The following is a 19,360-nucleotide window of genomic DNA, read 5'->3' as shown; positions in this document are numbered from 1 at the left end:
CTCTACTGAGCAGGGAGCCTGACGCAGGGCTCGATCCCAGGACTCTGGGATCATGACCAGATGCTTAACCGACTGAGCCACCCAGGTGCCCCTATGAGTTCCTGTCTTAAACACTTTTTGCCTTTAAAAACCGTCTCTCTTCTGTAGCTCTTTGGAGCTCCTTTCTTTTTGCTAGATGGGATGCTGATTACATGAATCATTCATTAAAGCCAATTAGATTTAAAATTTACTCAGTTGAATTTTTGTTATTTAACAGGGGTTAGGACTTTAACATATGAATTTTGGAGGGACACAATTCGGTCCACAGCATCATTCAACAAGGAGGTTGATGGGGTACAAACCACTACAATAAATTGTTAGGTCTTGCAAGCACTGAGTGCTAATTAAGCACTTTTTCTCTCAACACAATCTGTGGCTAGTTAGCCAAGCAGCTCAGAGCCCAGTGCTGTGAATCGAAGTGAACTCAGACTGAGTCATCCTTAAAAAAAAAAAAAAGCATACCTTTATTTTTATCCTTCTGAATATGCCTTTTTGTTGGTAAGGAAAGGAACCAGTTGACATTGTGTGGCTAAGTCTGGAATCATCCCCTATCACTGCTGAAAACACACCCTGGGAAGAGAGGCATCATCAGTATCATTTAACAAAGATTTGAATTCTGTGTTCCATCATATCCAAATGCTTTTATTTCTACCACATTTTCTCTAAGAAAAAAAAACTAAGACAATTTTAATACTGTCTCATTTTAAGATTTCAAGCTTAGATCATAGAACTTCCTTCTTTCTACTACCTCACGAATCTGGGTTGTTTGGTCATTTATTTTTACTTTTTTTATTTGGAAATTTTAAACCTAAAGGATAACATTTTGCCACTTTTGCTATATTCCTGTGTCTGTGTATACTTTTATACTTATTATCTGTGCCAAACTCTGAAAATAAGTTGCAGGAATTATGACCCATCACTCCTAAAGACTTGAGCCTACATTCTCTTTGAACAAAGATAATTACTTAGTAAACAGAACCCAGAGAATAAAAGAAAAAAAAAATCGTTGGTATTCACCAAGGACAGGTGTGAAAGGGGCCATTTTTTTAATGAAGAATTTGCATAGCAATTAAATTTCCCTTGTGACTGCAGCAACCTAGTAAATAAAAGAATTCCAAACTGGGTTTAGGCATGCTCCTCTGACCTGTTGTAGTCTGAGTAATTAAGAAACTGTTTGGATTGTATTTACACTACAAGCTTCAACCCCCTGAGGAGCCGGTGAGCTAACACAGGTGGAAAAATTAGCAATTTATTGATTTGGTACATTCCAAACATAGTTTGGAGACCCCAAACTGGGTACATTCTTGTAAATGATTGTACTGGCTCCCTCTCAGCCATCAGGATTAACATACTGCTGGGCCAGGGTTTGCCTTTTGATTCACAGATTAACAACTCACAAATATCCTTTTGCCAGGCATCACATCATCCTTCTGGAGTCAGTCATTTTGCAAGCCTCCAGCTCAGACCAGGAAACAAAACTTGCTGTCTGGGAACTAACTTTAAACCCAAATTCAAACACAAGTTGAGGTTGGAAGGTCAAAATTCCCTCAGTGTAGTTTACTTACAGCTCTCAATCTTCAAGTATAAAGAATTCATTTCACATGCCTCTCTTGCTTCTGCATTCATTTGTGTCTGTAAAAAGTTGTCTGACAAACTCCTTTAGTATCCCAGAGCTTCAAGACACCCCCTTTCCTTGGTCACTGGTGGTCCATCATTTCCTGACTACTCCTATCGTGGTGGACTGTTCTTAGAAAAAGGTGACCCTGTCAAGGTCTTGCCATAGCCCTGATATAAAGCTTACTATCCATGGTCAGCATCTAATTATCTCATGCCACTTTTTTTTTTTTCCATTGGGACTAAACCTTGCTCCATTAAGTTGGCAGATATATTTATGGTACTGTTTTGAAAAGCAATGCTTTAAATTTGAATTTCAAAGCCTTTTTGAAAAAAGAATTGAAAATACAGTCAACTCTCTCATGTGGATCGCAAAACAGATGTACAAGATGGGCACTTTTGAATAAAAGTACCATGCTTGAACATGAAATGTATGATGGGAGAGGACACTTGGGCTTCTGGGCACTGGTGTATATAATCTCAACTACAGACATTTGAAAGGCATGATTTTCATTTCAGTGGATTTAGGAGTGTGTGTGAGAAAGTTTGGAAATTACCGTAACCCAGAGTTTTTCAACATCAGCACTATAGATATTTGGGACCAGATAATTCTTTTTTGGGGGAGTTGTGCTGTGAATTGTAGGATATTTAGCAAACTCCCTGGCTCCCATGCAACACTCCAAAATGTGCCAACCAAAAATATCCTCTGGGGGACAAATTCACCCTGGTGGAGAACCCCTGTGATAGATGGCTTTGGTTCCATGTGATGGGGGAAAGTGATCTTAGCCGCTGCTGGCTTGCTTTAAAGTCCTATGTGTGTACGCTGCAGATTCCCTTCTTAACTGCCAGGTTCCTGAGAGTGGGTACTAGGCATTATCTATTCTTGTGTCACTAAAAGTGTCTAGCACAGTCCTTGCATGGTATGTTCCTCATTGATGCTGGTTTCTGGCTTTCCTCCTTCTGAGAACGGTAGAATTGGACTTCCTATCCTATTTGTAGGAGCAGTTAAGTGTGGCCACATGACTTTCTTGGCAAATGAAATGGGAAGGGAAATGATGCATGTCTTTTCAGATGAAAACTTTAAAACCCAGGGCACGGTTTACCATAGGCTCTTGTTAAAGAGGGAGAATTTCCTCTGCCCTTCAATGTCCTTTCAGCTGGAGTAAGAATCAAATTGATGTGAAATAGATAAACAGGAGAACATCAAATTTAATAGCATAAGTATGGAGAATCCACACAAATATGAAATTCCAAAGACAGTGAGGCAACAGGATACTTATATGAGCTAAGAGAGGGGTAGATGTTTGAGAATACAAAGGAGACAAAGACCATTAGCAGTAAGGTGGGAGGAGATGTTCAGAAAACAAAGTTTTCCCTGTTATGTAGCTAAATTTCTTCGGTAAAGAGGAATCTTTGTTAAAAGTTCTTTGTCAATAGCAGGCAATTGAATGGGAGGTAAAGAGCTTTTCCTGAATCTGCTGGGTTTTGATTTCTTTTAACTCAAAATAACGTCCATGCAAGAGTGGCCCATCTTGGGGCAGCCTGCTCTTGGCACCTTTATTTTCTTTCTGGTGTAGTGACCAAGAACATTTGCATGGTGGCTGCTCCATCAGTCTGGGTCTCTGAGTGAGTGCAGTGAACAGAATCCCTGCTTGCCTATGTTGAGCATTAGCAAGAGTGAAAAATGAAATTTTGGTGATTTAAGCTACTAGAAGTATGGGGTTGTTCGTTATCAATCCCATACTTTAGTCTGTCCTTACATATACATGAGGGTTTTAATGTCACAGACATTTGCATTCACAACACCTATGAGGGTGGTTTGATTCTTCTTCTCTTACTGTTAGCAAGGCTAGAGATCACTGATGATGAGTCTATGCCACAGTATTGAAGTGGGAAAATAGCTGTATCACACGTTCCTGCTCAGGTTTAACTATGAATAAGCTGCAAATAGGTTAATATGTCATGAAAAATTAAAAAAAATTAATTGCAGTTATTATTTGCAATCATTAAATATATATATATATATATATATATTTAACCATTTTATTTAATGATTTAGTGGTTCTCAACTTGGGACAATTTTCCCCATAGGGGATATTTGAGAATCTTTGGGGACATTTTTAGTTGTCACATCTTTGTGGGAGGTGCTACTGACATCTGGTGGGTAGAGACCAGGGATGCTGCTAAGTACATAATAATGTACAGGACAGCCACTCCCCCCCCCCCCTCCCCCCCAGCACAAAGAGTAATCTGGCAGCAATTGTCAGTAGTGCTGAGATTCAGAAGCCCTATGGTAAAACAACCAGAAATAAAAATTAAATACCCTGCAATTATTGTGGTACACCAACAAATTTGCTTTATAAATATTTGATTATTTGGGGGATTAAAGTACAATTAACTCCTTATCCTCTGTGTTTTCTCTGCTATGTTTAATGTACTCCTTTCCTATTCTGATGCCTATTCCACAAGAATTTCATTTCCTGTGTCTATACGCTGAAGACTGCTGCCCACTGATATTCTTTCCCATTTGGTTTTTTAGTGATTTCATGAGCTTAAAAAAAAATTCAGATCATGATTGAGGTTAGAAAGAATCAACAATCATTGTTTAATGCATTTCATTCCATTTGGATTATAAGCTAATCTTCAAACAGGGAAGGGTGTTGATGTCTCACATTTGACAGTGGCCTTGGCTCTCACAGTGATTGTAAGCTTAAATATTGTCAAATAACTTAAGGGTCCAATAGGGTAATTCCATTCAGTCTCTAGTCTTGTACAATAATTCAGTCTTGCAGTAAAATAGGGAAGCATAGTCAGCTTAATAAATATTAATGATTAATCATATATATGCATATTTAAACACTTTAATTATGTAGTGGAAAGATAAAAATACTACATTACTATACCTCCAAATCTATCAGTTTAGTCTGACAAAGTCAAATTACTTTAACAGTGTAACTATTTCCCCTCTGACTTAGATTTTGTTTTCCCATTTCTTGGGGCATAAAAGTATCTCAAACTAATACTAATTGACCATAGTTTGATACAGAACTAGATTGTTTAATGGAGAAAAAAATTCTACAACATCTTATTTTCAATGCTATGTCTTATACCTAGGGACCTTTATATACTGTAATCAACAGAGAGTTGCCTTTGGAGCCAAAGATCTCTATATGACTGTGGACACGTTATTTAAATTCTTTAGGATTAAGTCTCTTCATTTCTAACACTGTTCTTATAAAATTTAATTAAAACATGATATTAAGTGAAATAATCTAGGTAACACATAGCCATAGCCAAGTGTTACCTTTTCTTTGTTCAAGCCCTGAATTAAGCCCTATCAGTCTTAAAGTAGGAACGAATTAATGCTTTATCTTGTAGGTCAAGCCAAGATACAGCAAATGGGTAAGAACATACACTATTCCTTTTGTGAATATTTCTGTGGTGTATCCTCCATTGATGCCCAGCTGAAATCCCACACCAGCTGGACAAATTCTCGTATCTCTTCTGAAATCCTTAATTTTAATTTTGTGAAATACTTACTTTATTCTAACTACGGGATACCCTCTGTCCTCACTTTTTGGTTGATTTTTCATGTGAATATTGATTTTCATGTGAAAATGTGAATTTTCATGTTTTATCTCAATGGATAAATCATAAGGTCTTTGAGCTTAGGAATCACACACATATGATTCCTATATACCTTATATCACACACACACACCTTAGTCTAGTCAGGCTGCTATATAGAATCCATAGATTAGTTGGTTTACAAGCAATAGAAATTTCTCACAGTTCTGGAGTCTGGGAAATCTAAGATCAAGGCTCTGGCCGATTTTGTTTCTAGTGAGGTTCCTATCCTGTTTCACGAATGGCTGTCTTCTCTCTGTGTCCTCATATGGTGGAAACTCTCTGGGTGTCTTTTATAAGGGCACTAATCCCATTCATAAAGGCTCCACCCTCATAACCTAATCACCTCCCAAGGGCTCTCCCATCAAATACCATCCCACTGGGGATCAGGGTTCAACATGAATTTTGAAGGAACATAAACATTCAGTCTTTATCCTATCTCTATCTCTCCATATAATTGGTAACTATTGTTTTTGATTTCAGGAACATTAGTTTATACACTGCCTGCCCAGAATGCAGACTAGGAGGTGATAATAAATATTTTTGAAGAATTGAATATCCCTGCCACTAGTTTGACAGTCTCTTGTTTTTCATATATATGCTAAATTTCAAACACTTAAGAAGCAAATTAATGTGTTTTAATAACCCTCAGTAGGATCAAATTCAGTGACTCACAAAAGGCAGTCTTCTAGTTCCTACCATGTTGAAGCCTCACATCACCTCAAGGGAATTAAAATTAACATACGGGGGCACCTGGCTGTCTCAGGTGGAAGAGCATGTGACTTTTGATCTTTTTGATCTTGGAGTCATAAGTCTGAGCCCCACATTGGGTGTAGAGATTACTTAAAAATAAATTTTCAAAAATTAAAATAAAACAGAGGCCAGTAATGTACAATCAAGAAACCTGATGTTACTATCTATTTAGAGTTTTGTATTTAAAAGAAACAAAATCTTATGAAATATATAAGGTTCTAGACATTACAAAAAACCCACTTTTTCAGTATGTGATATTATATGAAATTTATAATCAAATAATAACTTCTGTTGCTTCATTTAAAGCATTAAGTCAGCCAACATAAAAGTCTTTAGCAGGGAAAAACATCACATTTTGCTGTAGCTATAGCCTGAGAAAGATATATATAGAAGGATGTCATTTGTTAAAAGGTAACAGTCATAGGTATTTTTCTCTTTACTTTCATTTTATATTGCTCTGGTCAATTTCACAACCTCAGCCGGTACTGAACAGGGAAATTGGAAAACGGCAGAATCGATTTGCAGAGTGATGTCCTCTTTCCTTTATACCTTCTTCATCAGGGTTGCTATTGTTTTTGTGTTGTGTGGTATTAATATCAACAGTAGCCTAGGCATAGCTGATAATTGCTAAAAGTCATTCTCTTAAAGTAGAAGCATAAAAAAACCCCAAAATGAAGCAAGGTGACTATGCGATTTTTTCATTTTCCAAATTTGCTGTTTTCACAATCCTTCATTTCTGCTAGAATTTTAATGTAAAGACTTTTCTACTCTCAACAAACATCTTTCCTTTTAGTTCCTAGGTAATAAATATTAAAATAATAAAGCTCTAAGTATCTAATTTGAACTAAATACAGGTCACTCAAATATCTGGTTTGCTTTTTCAATTTTCATCCTTACTAAATTTTACTTTAAATTGTAAATATATGAGAAATTGCTCCATAGGACAATATAGTACTTAATGCATTAAGAAAACTGGTGTACTTTTGCTGCTGCCTTTCTAGATTGGCAGTAGGTTCTTATAAAATTACAAATTAGAGCTATTTGAAAACAAAGCTGTAGCCTTTGGCTATTTAGTATCAACCCTGAAACAAAATCTCCTTTGTATTCTTAAAGATCATTGAGAATGAATAGTGTGGGACTATTGGCTCAATTTTTACATCCTCCTCCTTATCCTTTTTTTTAATGCATTTCTAATGATGATGAAATCTTTACTCTGTAATACCATCTGCCCAGTAGAATGGAGTCTATTTACAGTGTCATATAAATGGCAACCTTGTAATTATAAATGTTCACTTTTCCCCCTATTTATATTTAGATTGGCCTTTGTTCTTTGTATTCTGCCACCCCCAAATTCAGAAATTTTTGTGGGTCAAAGAATCAGAAAACTTCCTTTTAATCAATTAAGCAATATTGTCAAGTCTGTTTGTTCATTAGATGAGAATTAAATGAAAAAGAAAACTGGCCAAATTTCTTAAGGCTTAGATACATGATGAGGACAAAAACAAATTGCAAACAAAATCTATATTTTAACAGGTTTGAAAAGGTTGCCAGATAAAATACAGAACACCCAAATGAATTTGAATTTTGGATAACAAATATTTTACTTCACTTATGTCCTAAATATTGCATGTCCTGTATTTTTATTTGCTAAATCTCTAAGGATTGATGCCCTTTTTGTCTTAATATCTTCAACATGGTGAGTGAAGAAACCTCCACCGTTTTCATAACTTAGAAAGCAATAGCATTGAGATCATAAAAAATGGAAATCTAAAGTTCTGAGTAACAGAAGTTAAATCAATTTTATCCATGCAGAGCTGTGCAGACAGGGTTTACAGGGTACAGTCCGGGTGTAGACACAGTGTATATCGGTGTTCGTATATCCCAGCCCCAAGGAAACACCAATTCTTGTTAACTTGACTGGAATTACAGTATTCTGAGTGCTAAAGTTTTCAGCGGAGCTAGGAGAGCTGGATTGTTTTTCATCATTCTCTGTCTTTTTCAATCACAACTTAAATTCCAAATCCTTTATCAAGAAGCTCAACTGTTTGATCTTTTCAGAGTTAGAAAAGCTATGCACACAGACTATATCTTTACTAAAAATTCCTTCCAATTCACTGATACTTACATTTCAGTGGTCTACAAACAGCATTTCCAATGTTAGCTCATCTGTGCCTTACATTTATTATAAAATATTAAGTATCTATAATGTGCCAGGCACCCTGTTACATGCTAGAAATACAACACAAGTAAATCAAAACATGCCAACAGTAAAATTTCTGCTTTCTTTCAAAAAGCTTGCAGCCTATGAGGCAGATGGAATAGTAATCATTATTCACACGGTACAGGTGAAGGACCTAAGTGCTCAAGAATTAAAAGGTCTTATCTAAGTTCACATATTTAGTAAGGAAAGAACCAGGGCTTCAGTAAGGATGCCTGGTTCAGGCTCAGGGCACCCTCCAATATTTCTTCAAAGGAAATCTCAGACTATTTAGTATCCAGTTCCCAGGAGCAAAAAAGGAAAGCATCTTGAATCCTTCTATACTGTTCACGCGCTCTTAAAAGTGGAACAGGTGTTCTCTGGGTGTTGGAGAAAAGCAAGGCATGAGTGGGAGTTAAAGATCCTGAGCAGCCGTTGTAACCAGACCAAATTAATCTGTAGAAACCAGAGCTCTCGGCCAAGGCGATGCTATTTCATTTGGGTGTCACAGGTGACTCATCAGAGATGGCTTGCTTTTGGGCCTCCTCATATTTTACTTCAGGGTGGAGTGTCAGATTTCCTTCGCATTTTTGGACAACAGCCCTCTTGTCCATTTCCAAATTTTTCTGGTTTCACAGCCCTCACGCAGAGTCCGTTTTCATACCAGAAACTAGTCACTGGCGAGAGGGTTAGAGAATGAAGAACAAGGTAAAAAAAAAAAAAATAAATAAAGAGCCGGCGCCCTGGAGAGAGGCCGAAAATGGGGAAATTTGCACTTCAAGAGCTTTCCCTACCCTAGCCCCTCAGAATGACAGCTCTCCTCAGCCAGAAGACTACCTCTCCCGGCAGGCACTGCGCGCCCCACAGACACAGGCTGGCGAGTTCCCAGCTCTCCACCTCCGCCACAACCAGCCAATAAGAATCACCTGCGTAGGCCTCCGCCCTACTCGGACCACGCGGGAGCGGGGGCAATAAAACTACACTTCCCGAAAGGCCTTGCGCACACCATGGCCAATAGGAACACGGAACTCGGAGGCTAGGGGCGGAGCCGGATGCATAGGCCACCCCATTGGCCAGGTGAAGCTTAGAAGAGCCGGAACCCGGGAGCGAGAGAAGCGAAATGACATTTCCTCTTTAAATAGCTGGAGCCGGGGCCCCGTGGAGAAATGGCCGCGTCGGCAGGTGGGTCTAGTGGTGGCTAGGGAGGTGTGTTGCGGGGGAGGTGGGCCGGGGTCCAGGCTCAGGTTGCGAGCTGAGGAGGTGGCGATGAAGAGCCGGAGAGAAGGATGGGGAGGTGGAGAGGGATGAGGGGAGGGAGGATGGATGGCGTGGAGGGCGGTGGGCGGTCCGGCCGGGCAGCGATGGGGAGGCCGGGTACCCGCCGCCACTTTGACCAGTTCAGCAGGCGGTTGAGGGGGGCACTGGCGGCCGCCATCCATCGAACTTCCCTCGTGAGGCTTCTGCCCTCCGCTCTCGGCTGGGACGTTCTGGCTCTCGGCGGAGTCGCCGCAGACACCGCGCCTGTTCTGCCTGCACAGTCCCTCCGCGAGCACGGGGCATCGGGCTCGCCGGGCTCCGGAGGAGCAAGCTGGGGTTTGAACTTGCATCGCAGCTCTTTCTCTCTCCCAGCTCTCACCCCGCGGCCCCATTTGGTGGTGTATATATACATGTATGTATTTTTGTAGGCGGGGAGTACGGCGGGTAGGGGGAAGCGTGAACGCCGTAACTGGCTCCGAACTTCTTGTGGTTGTACGATTTTTCTCCTAGATTTAAGTAAGTCTTCCCCAACACCGAATGGGATTCCATCTTCAGACACAGCCAACGATGCCATGGACCCCTTGCATGCGTGCAGTATTCTTAAGCAACTCAAAACAATGTACGATGAAGGACAGTTGACAGACATTGTAGTGGAAGTGGATCACGGGAAAACATTTTCCTGTCATAGAAACGTTCTTGCTGCAATCAGCCCTTACTTCAGGTATGGTGATGGTAGAAATTTCTGTTGATATCTTCATCGAGTTCCCTTTCTTTATCCCTCAGGGTTGCCCACTTGATTATAAAACGGAAATGAGACAATTAAATGAAACCAATGAGTTTGTTTCCTGAAAATGAATAACAGGCCCTATTTATTGAGCCCTGGTTTTTGACTTGACAGATTCTTATAGAATTCAGGTCGTTGATTTTTAAGTTAGTGAGTATATTTTTGTTTGTTTCAGGTATAAAACTACAAAATCTAGACTTGTGCTGCTCAGTCATTGTTTTAAATTAAATAAAATTAAAAATTCAGTTCCTCAGGCAAACTAACGACATTTAAAGTGCCCAGTAGCCACATGTAGGTAGTAGCTGCCAGTTGTACAGCCCAGTTATAGAGCATTTCCATCACTGAAAGTTTTAGTGGACGGTGCTGATATCGAATTTGTTCCAAAAATTTATCCATGAGGCGTAGTTCTCTGGTGACTGTAACTCTTAGAATTTAAAACATAATAGTGCATTCTTTTGAAAACAAATTACCATTCAGTAGATTGTTTTAATGCCATGGGGGTTAAAGCAATGAAATAAAAATGAATGAATGTATCTTGGGCTTCAGATTAATGATTATTTCCATGATTTCCAGAAGTGTTTTTAAGCTTTCATTTTCATTAAATTCTTCTTTGTGTATCAAAACGTTGGAACAGTAAAATTTCAAAACTGGGGTTTAACAAAGAATTTCATACTTTGAGAAGAGATCACTGATAAAGACAATTTCCTGCTTGAATTTAACTTCTTTTGTTTCAAGTGCTCACTTTTTTAAGCCTTTCGGTGTTCAAAAATGGTGCCTGAATGACAGTGAGATCATCTCAACTACACTCTAAAGGTGTTTTTTTGTTTTTGTTTTTTCTTTTGAAGGTGCTTACCTTTATAGGGCATATAGCAGTATAATGTTCCAGACAGTAGTTTCTGGTTCCTCTTTCTCAGAATACTGGGTTAAATATAGTCACTTCAGTCTGATGCTTATGATGTAACCATTTAGACTTGCCTAGGGATAGGTCATTGGACTGTTAAGTATTAACCATCACAAGGGAGTGAGCTGGAAGGAAAAAAAGAAGAAACTCATATACACAGAAGGTATGAAGTTTGGCCTGGTAATGGAAACTACTGGTGGGATTCGCTTATCCAGACTATTCATTAGATATGGTTAGTTCATCTGTGCATTTAAATATATGTCATAATTACTACTTACCAAGTTCTGGGCTAAGCTTACTTTACATATATTGCTTTATATATCTTTACCATTCTGTCTCTGCACAGTTATTCCCATTTTACATGTGAAAAACTGAGGTTTGGGCAAGTTAAATGACCTACCTAAATCATCTAACTACTAAGTGGCAGAGGCTGGATTTGATTCCAAGTCAGGCTTCTTAGTCACTGTTAGGACTTTTAATGCACAAGAGTAGGTCCCTTTAAAGTTGCCTTTGAGAAGTTTCTATTGTATATTAGATTTGAATAGTTTAAAAAAAATTGAAACTTGAAAGTAAAAATGCCTGTATTTTACTGAAATTTTATACTCTGGCTTGTAATTAAAATTAGTTTGAAGACTTAGACAAATCACTTTAAAAGAAGTATGCTACAGTAGATTTTCTTAATTACAAGAAATTAAGGAAATGGTTAGAAAACTTCCTAAGCATAAGATACATGAATTCAGATGAAGGTATTTGCCTAAAAAACTCAAGGATTAGGTTCTTATCTCTTGCTAGAGGTTTTTGTACAGAAGTTTGTTGGCACTGATGCTGCTCCTTATGTGAGATCTAGGAAGACGTACTTAATAGTTTCTAAGTCTTGCATCACTGGTGGAAAAAAATAAAAATAGCTTGAAATCTGGCATGGCTGTTTCATGATCCCAGTGACTTGTCAGAATTAAAATTTGCATGATTATTGGAAACTTTCTACTGCTCAGGATTTTGTGCGAGGAAATGATCCATCTTTATGTGGCATTTACAGAAGGATCCTGTTAGAACAGAGGAGAGCTCATAAAGTGTCACACTGCTCCTGTGTGTGAGGCCAGCCTATTCAAGTCAGTAGAGTTCCTATGATAAAGGGGTATGTGGTAATGTTCTCCTTTGGGAGTTAATCTTTGCCTAATGAAGGGCTTTATTTTTCTTTTTAATTGGTAGATGTATGTATAGCTGTGTTTTTCAGCACCTGAAATGCAAAACCAGCTCATACATTGGGAGATCTAGTTTTCAATCATGAAAAAAAGCCTGTGTGATATTAAGCTTAAAATTTATGTTGTAGAAGTCAAAGTAGGACTCAGAGATGGTTCATCCAGGTGGCAAGCTGGATCCTTGTACCCATGTATATCCCCATGTTTCTCATTGTATTTTAAAATTAACTGTTTAAGGATATATTTTTTTTTATAACCTAGCACTTCAAAATGAGAGGGGTCTGGATCTGTATAAAGAACTTTATCACCAATGTCAGGTCAGTTTCTTCAACAGACATTTAGTAAGCACCCTAGGGCACACAACCCTTTTCCCAAAAGGCTTTTTAAAAGAACTTTGATTTGATTTTTATATTTAATTTTAAGAACAGCCTAGAAAGAAACCTTAAAGGGGGGGGGGGAGGCAAATGATATATATAAAGGACTAATAGTAAAATACAGAGCCAGGCTTTTGGCTACTTAATGTTTTGCCCAAGAAAGTCCCATAAATGCACAGGTATTTTAAATTAGAATTAAGTAAGTGTATAAATAAATAAATTTGCTTTCAAAGGCAAAAGCTTGGGATTTTCAAAACCATTATCTCCAAAGCAACAATTAATTCTTTTTTTTTTTTTTTTTAAAGATTTTATTTATTTTTTTAGAGAGCGAGTGAGAGAGAAACAGCATGAGAGGGGAGAGGGTCAGAGGGAGAAGCAGGCTCCCCGCTGAGCCGGGAGCCCGATGTGGGACTCGATCCCAGGACCCTGGGATCATGACCTGAGCCGAAGGCAGACGCTTAACCATCTGAGCCACCCAGGCGCCCAGCAACAATTAATTCTTAAACTCTCTTTAGAAGTATGCATTCTATTAACCCTACTATAATCTTTATTTATATTCAGATATACATAGGTAAAATATGGTAGCTTTGAGAAAATTGAGTATATTTCTTTACGTAAAGGTTTTCAAAATGTCCAAGAGAAAGTGAAGTGGCTCTTTTTTTTTTAAAGATTTTATTTGAGAGAGAGAGAGAGAGTGAGAGAGGGAACATAAGCAGGGGGAGTGGGAGGGAGAAGCAGGCTTCCTGCGGAGCAGGGAGCCCTTGACACGGGGCTCGATCTCAGGACCCCAGGATCATGACCTAAGCCGAGGGCAGACACTTAACGACTGAGCCACCCAGGCACCCCTGAAGTGATGTTCTTTATATTCCTTATAATGATTAAGGAAGCATTCAAAAGATCATAGTTTTAAAAGGAAGTAGGTAGAGAATATGAACTTCTGAAGAACATCTTGTCTTTCTGAGATCAAATTTTTAAAGATATATTTCAGGGAGAAGTTGCCTTGTACATTTCCACTGGGACATGAAAAGTTTAATCAGACAGTCTATATATGCTAATGTGTCACATTGACACCTATAGGTATTAAATTTTCTGATTAGTCTGGTGAGTTAAGATCTCAAGTCCATAAGGCAACTTGACCAGAAGCCTGGATAGGGGCTCCAAGGAAAATAAGGTGTCCTGGAATATTCCATGCCATCTTTCAGTGTGCTTTAATTAGGTATACTCTCTTTTTTACAGTGTTGGCATAAAGCGGATGTGATATGATGAGCACTGGGTGTTATATGCAACTGTTGAATTTTTGAACTCTATGTCTGAAACTAATGATATACTATATGTTGGCTAATTGAATTTAAATTTAAAAAAAATGAAAAAGAAAAAAAGCGGACTGGCCCTGAGAATAGAATTTTTGAGATTAGCTAGATTGAATTCTTATGCTAGATGATCAGCTTTTACCCCCATTCAGAATATCAGGAAACACATTAGGAAGGATTTTTCAGTCTCCAAGGTTATCTTTGTGGTAACTGTATACTTTAAAAAACTTGTCACAATAATTTTTATTTGGAGTGCACATATACTATTAACCACTGTTTCCTTCCTAGATCCATGTTCACTAGCGGCCTTACAGAAAGTACTCAAAAAGAAGTTCGAATAGTTGGTGTTGAAGCTGAATCAATGGATTTAGTGTTGAACTATGCCTACACCTCCAGAGTGGTTCTGACAGAGGCCAATGTTCAAGCCTTGTTCACTGCAGCTAGCATCTTCCAGATTCCTTCCATCCAAGACCAATGTGCTAAGTACATGATCAGTCATTTAGACCCACAGAATTCTATTGGGGTCTTCATCTTTGCTGATCATTATGGTCATCAGGAACTCGGAGATCGATCAAAAGAATACATTCGTAAAAAGTTCCTGTGTGTCACCAAAGAACAAGAGTTTCTCCAGTTGACAAAAGATCAACTGATAAGTATCCTAGACAGTGATGATTTAAATGTAGCCCGAGAAGAGCATGTTTATGAAAGCATCGTAAGGTGGTTTGAACATGAACAGAATGAAAGAGAAGCGCATCTTCCAGAAATTTTTGCCAAATGCATACGTTTTCCTCTGATGGAAGATGCCTTTATAGAGAAAATTCCACCTCAGTTTGCACAGGCTATAGCCAAAAGCTATGTAGAAAAGGGCCCATCCAATACCAATGGCTGCACACAGAGACTTGGAATGACTGCATCTGAAATGATCATATGTTTTGATGCTGCCCACAAACACTCAGGAAAGAAGCAAACAGTGCCTTGTCTAGATATAGTCACAGGAAGAGTGTTTAAGCTATGCAAACCACCAAATGATCTAAGAGAAGTTGGGATTCTTGTATCACCAGATAATGACATTTACATTGCAGGAGGGTACCGGCCCAGCAGCAGCGAGGTCTCCATCGACCATAAGGCAGAAAATGATTTCTGGATGTATGACCATTCCACCAATAGGTGGCTTTCCAAACCCCCCTTGCTGCGAGCCAGAATAGGCTGCAAACTGGTGTATTGCTGTGGTAAGATGTATGCAATTGGAGGTCGTGTTTATGAAGGTGATGGGAGAAACTCACTGAAATCCGTGGAGTGCTATGACAGCAGAGAGAATTGCTGGACCAGCGTTTGTGCAATGCCTGTTGCAATGGAGTTTCATAACGCTGTGGAGTACAAAGAGAAGATCTATGTTTTACAGGGTAGGTGCCTGACTGGTTTATTCTCCAGGAGAGGGGAGCAGGTCAAACGTGGTTTCCTTACTTATACTAAAACAGATGTTTGTTCTTAATTGAGACTCCTCTGGCTTTCTTATCATAAACTGTTTGTTGCAACAGTCTGTTCTTTAAAGGATGTATAAAGGCAATAAACTTTTGAATCAAAAAAGGCAGGCATCTTTAAGTTACTAAAATGATCCTGTAAGTTTTTTATGTTCTTACTGTGTTTTGACATCATGGAGGATAAGTATTTTTGAAAACATAATTTAGTGAATCCTAGTTCAGCATTTTGGGAGGACATTCAGAGCCATTTTTAAGACTCTAAGCTTGATACAAGACTGTTTTACTCTTCAGTAATACATAATCAAGAGATGTTGTAGCAGCTACTTTTTATGGAACTTACGGGATTAGTTTAAAAGAGAAAAAAGGACAAAGAATTTTGTGAAAAGCCTTATGATTGCAAAGGTTATGAAACTTAATTATAAAGAGTTTGAAATTACAGTCTTTAGATTTTAATTTCACTGCAGCATATGATACCTTCCATAATATGTTTTCAAGTTTTTTCACTGAAAAGATTTGAGATGTTACCTTTTTCTTTACATTTGCTATTATAAAAGGGACTATCTAATATACTTAGCTTTAAAAAGTTTTTTGTTTAAACTGTTGAAGGCTAGTATTCTGGCAAAGACCATGTAGTAGGAGTAGAAAGAAGGACCAAGTAAGTATAAATAAGATACTTGATCCATGGTTCTAATTAGTGATAACTAATGTTTTCCCTGTGTTTGGTTTCTTAAACATTTTAATTGCTTGAATGTTGAAAACAGTGATGATAATACCAACATCCTTATTCCTCTTTTGGGTTTCTTAATTGCTTATATATGTTTTCCTCACACTATTACTTTAATAAAACAAGAAAAAAGGGACGATTCCTGTGTAAATACACATGATTTTTTTTTTAGCTCTAATACCATTTAGAGGAATATGTTCTTTGCTCTCATCTTTTATTTGACTAGAAATGCCTGAACGCATTTGTTTAAACTTCAATATCAAGTTAATTCTCCAAAAGGAGTATCACTAGGTAGTGATACTTTATTTTAGTTAAATAGAAGCACGGGCATGATTAGGTTTGTTGGTCTTGCGGAATAATGGAATATAAGACTGGATGTATAATCTGTCCAGTATGGTTGGATAGGTTATATCATTCAGTATGATGATGCTTTGCTACATATATTTTGGTCTTGCTGGCTAACCAGTTGATAGAGAGAATCAATTAAAAGACTTCCAATTGGAAGGTAAAGGTTATGTATTAATGTAAATAATAAAGCAAAGTAACAACAAATTAATAGAATTTCAGGGCTAGAATGAACATTGCTTAATCCAAGGTTATATTTTATATAAGAGGAATCTGAGGCTCTAAAAGTTTTCTTAATTGCCTATCTGGTTTAAGTTATTAAGAGGACTTTAGATTTTAAAAATTAGCTTTTTTTGTGAGTCATCTTTTTATAAGAAATTTGTAGAGAGGTAGTACATGTTAGAAACTTTTATTTTCTATTGTCTTTTTAAGAATCCTGTTAAAAGTCAATGAGAGAAGGTAATGCACAACCAAAACCTGGTGGTTTAACAAGCTCTTCTAAGAAAAATTCAAATTATAGTGTCACTATTATTAAGTAGGCAGTTAAATTTGTAGATAAGAGTAAATCTAGTTCAAAACAGTTTTGAAGGGGAAGCTCAATTTAGAAGTAGGTATTTCTAATCTAAACAAAGCCTCTTTATATAAATAAAGTTGACATAAATAGTTAGAGGCTTATGCTGTACTATGTGTGGCTATTGGAGTATCATTTAATCTGTTCCTAAAAGATCCAGATTTTTAAATCAAGGATTTTATACAAATGTTACAACTAACGAAATTCTTGTAAATCTTCACTAATTTAATTATTTTGGACATTTTTATATAGGCAGTCTGACTCAGCACGCCCTTTTATCATCAAAATAGAATTGAAAGTGACCCAAAGTCAACTCCATGAACTGTGTGTTTTCTATCATATTAAAGCCATGCTTTCTCCTCTTAAGTATTTATCTTTGCATTATAGCAGCACTAAAGTAAACATATTAGTGGCCCATAGACATAAATCTGAACAATTCCATGTGCTATTTTCTAACTAAATAATTAGCACATAAATGTGTAGTGGCCTATTCATGATGAAGCTGTATGCATACTTTGATCCTACCAGCTAACCATTAGTGATAGTGCTTTTTTAGAGCTGGCTTAAAATATATTTTTCTGAAATATACAAGTGTATAGAATAAATGGAGCCAAGCGCTCAACTATTATTCTGCCTTCAAGCCAAAGTAACTCCTTATACCTCCCTATTACGAACCCTCTAATTCAGGTTGACTATTATGTTATGTTCTGCCATGGAATTAAGAAATTTTAGGCTATTTTATACTATATAATGTATCTCTGGAGATTATACAAGAAATATTTTAGAAAGTGAAATATTTGGAAAATTACACTTTTCAACATATAACCAAAAAGAAACATGTAAATGTACATATTCTTGTTTTCCTTTCTTTTTTCTTTTTTTTTTTTCCTAGGAGAATTCTTCCTCTTCTATGAGCCTCAAAAAGACTACTGGGGTTTTTTAACCCCCATGACTGTGCCTAGAATCCAGGGCTTAGCAGCTGTATACAAGGACTCTATCTACTACATAGCTGGAACCTGTGGAAATCATCAACGTATGTTTACTGTAGAAGCCTATGATATTGAGCTAAATAAATGGACTCGGAAGAAGGACTTTCCATGTGATGAGTCCATAAATCCGTACCTTAAACTGGTACTTTTCCAGAATAAACTGCATTTATTTGTTCGAGCTACTCAAGTGACCGTTGAAGAACATGTCTTCAGAACCAGCAGGAAAAATTCCCTTTACCAATATGATGACATCACTGACCAATGGATGAAAGTATACGAGACCCCAGACAGGCTCTGGGACCTTGGCCGGCATTTTGAATGTGCTGTTGCTAAACTCTATCCTCAGTGTCTTCAGAAAGTACTTTAATGAGTAGCAGGCCTTAGTGAGCTCACTGGCATCTTGTGCTTGGGGAAACTTAAGTCTTTCATGATCCAAGAAGTGCTGTCAGTATTTAAGAAGCTGAGAGAGTTTGTACATGGCAATGGGTGCTCTTAAAGATTACGGTGTAGGGAGTGATTTCTTTTCATCCTTGTGATGTTTTCATTTCATTAAGCAAAAGGTAACAAAGTGCAATTATCAGCCTTTTTTTTTTTTCTGGTATAAAAGTAATCATTTTCATTCTAGAATTTTGTGATAATTCATCACTGAGATACCAGATGAATCAACAACTATGCACTCTTATAAGAGCAGTTAGGGTATTATGGTTAGAGACATCCAAACTAGTCTGATGTGACTTTTTATTTTAAATACGGGTAAAAATTTGAGGCAATATCACTAGGCCTTTAGCTGTGACCTCTCCAACACAGAGAAGCACTAACTTAGATCCTCATTCTATATATATATTTGTGTACTGTTTTCAAGCGTACTGAGATTTAAATGTGTTTTTAGCGTAGGTTGAAGGAAAACAAATATGTCTGAGAAAGAGCTTTTAGTCTGATTGTTTCATATTTCCCATGTAACTTTAAGTTAAGCTAAAGTTTTAGGGTAGCAGTTTTTTGTTGTTGTTGTTGATAACTTTTTCAAGTGCTCACACTGTCTCATTATTTACAAATCCCGAAAAGGGCTTACATTCACAGGTGGCTGGTGCTAGTATAAGTGAATTCATGTGTCTTTCTAGATAGGTTTAAATTGTCTGAGCCTGTGCTTACCTTTCAAGTTGGTATGCTGGTTTCGTGGCATAGTACTTTACCTGTTG

General features: G+C 37.6%; 1 protein-coding gene across 1 annotated transcript; it reads left to right on the top strand.

Annotated features, from left to right (window-relative positions):
• Positions 1-9,331: 9,331 nt before the first annotated feature.
• KBTBD8 (kelch repeat and BTB domain containing 8) lies at positions 9,332-18,992 on the top strand. Its single transcript, XM_021695122.1, has 4 exons — positions 9,332-9,411; positions 9,997-10,207; positions 14,343-15,457; positions 18,068-18,992. Exons 1-4 carry the CDS (start codon positions 9,396-9,398, stop codon positions 18,529-18,531), a joined length of 1,806 nt encoding a protein of 601 aa, XP_021550797.1. The 5' UTR covers positions 9,332-9,395; the 3' UTR covers positions 18,532-18,992.
• Positions 18,993-19,360: the final 368 nt, after the last annotated feature.

Source organism: Neomonachus schauinslandi, chromosome 1 (genome assembly GCF_002201575.2).
Source record: "Neomonachus schauinslandi chromosome 1, ASM220157v2, whole genome shotgun sequence".
NCBI classification, from domain to species: Eukaryota; Metazoa; Chordata; class Mammalia; order Carnivora; family Phocidae; genus Neomonachus; species Neomonachus schauinslandi.
The sequence above is the reverse complement of the archived record's forward strand: the minus strand, read 5'-3'. Positions and strand labels throughout refer to the sequence as shown.

What these genes read in the sequence shown, in the direction of transcription:
- KBTBD8 (XM_021695122.1), top strand. An exon ending in GCAATCAGCCCTTACTTCAG is followed by an intron (nt 10,208 to 14,342) that starts GTATGGTGATGG and finishes TTTCCTTCCTAG; the next exon opens with ATCCATGTTCACTAGCGGCC. An exon ending in GAAGATCTATGTTTTACAGG is followed by an intron (nt 15,458 to 18,067) that starts GTAGGTGCCTGA and finishes TTTTTTTCCTAG; the next exon opens with GAGAATTCTTCCTCTTCTAT.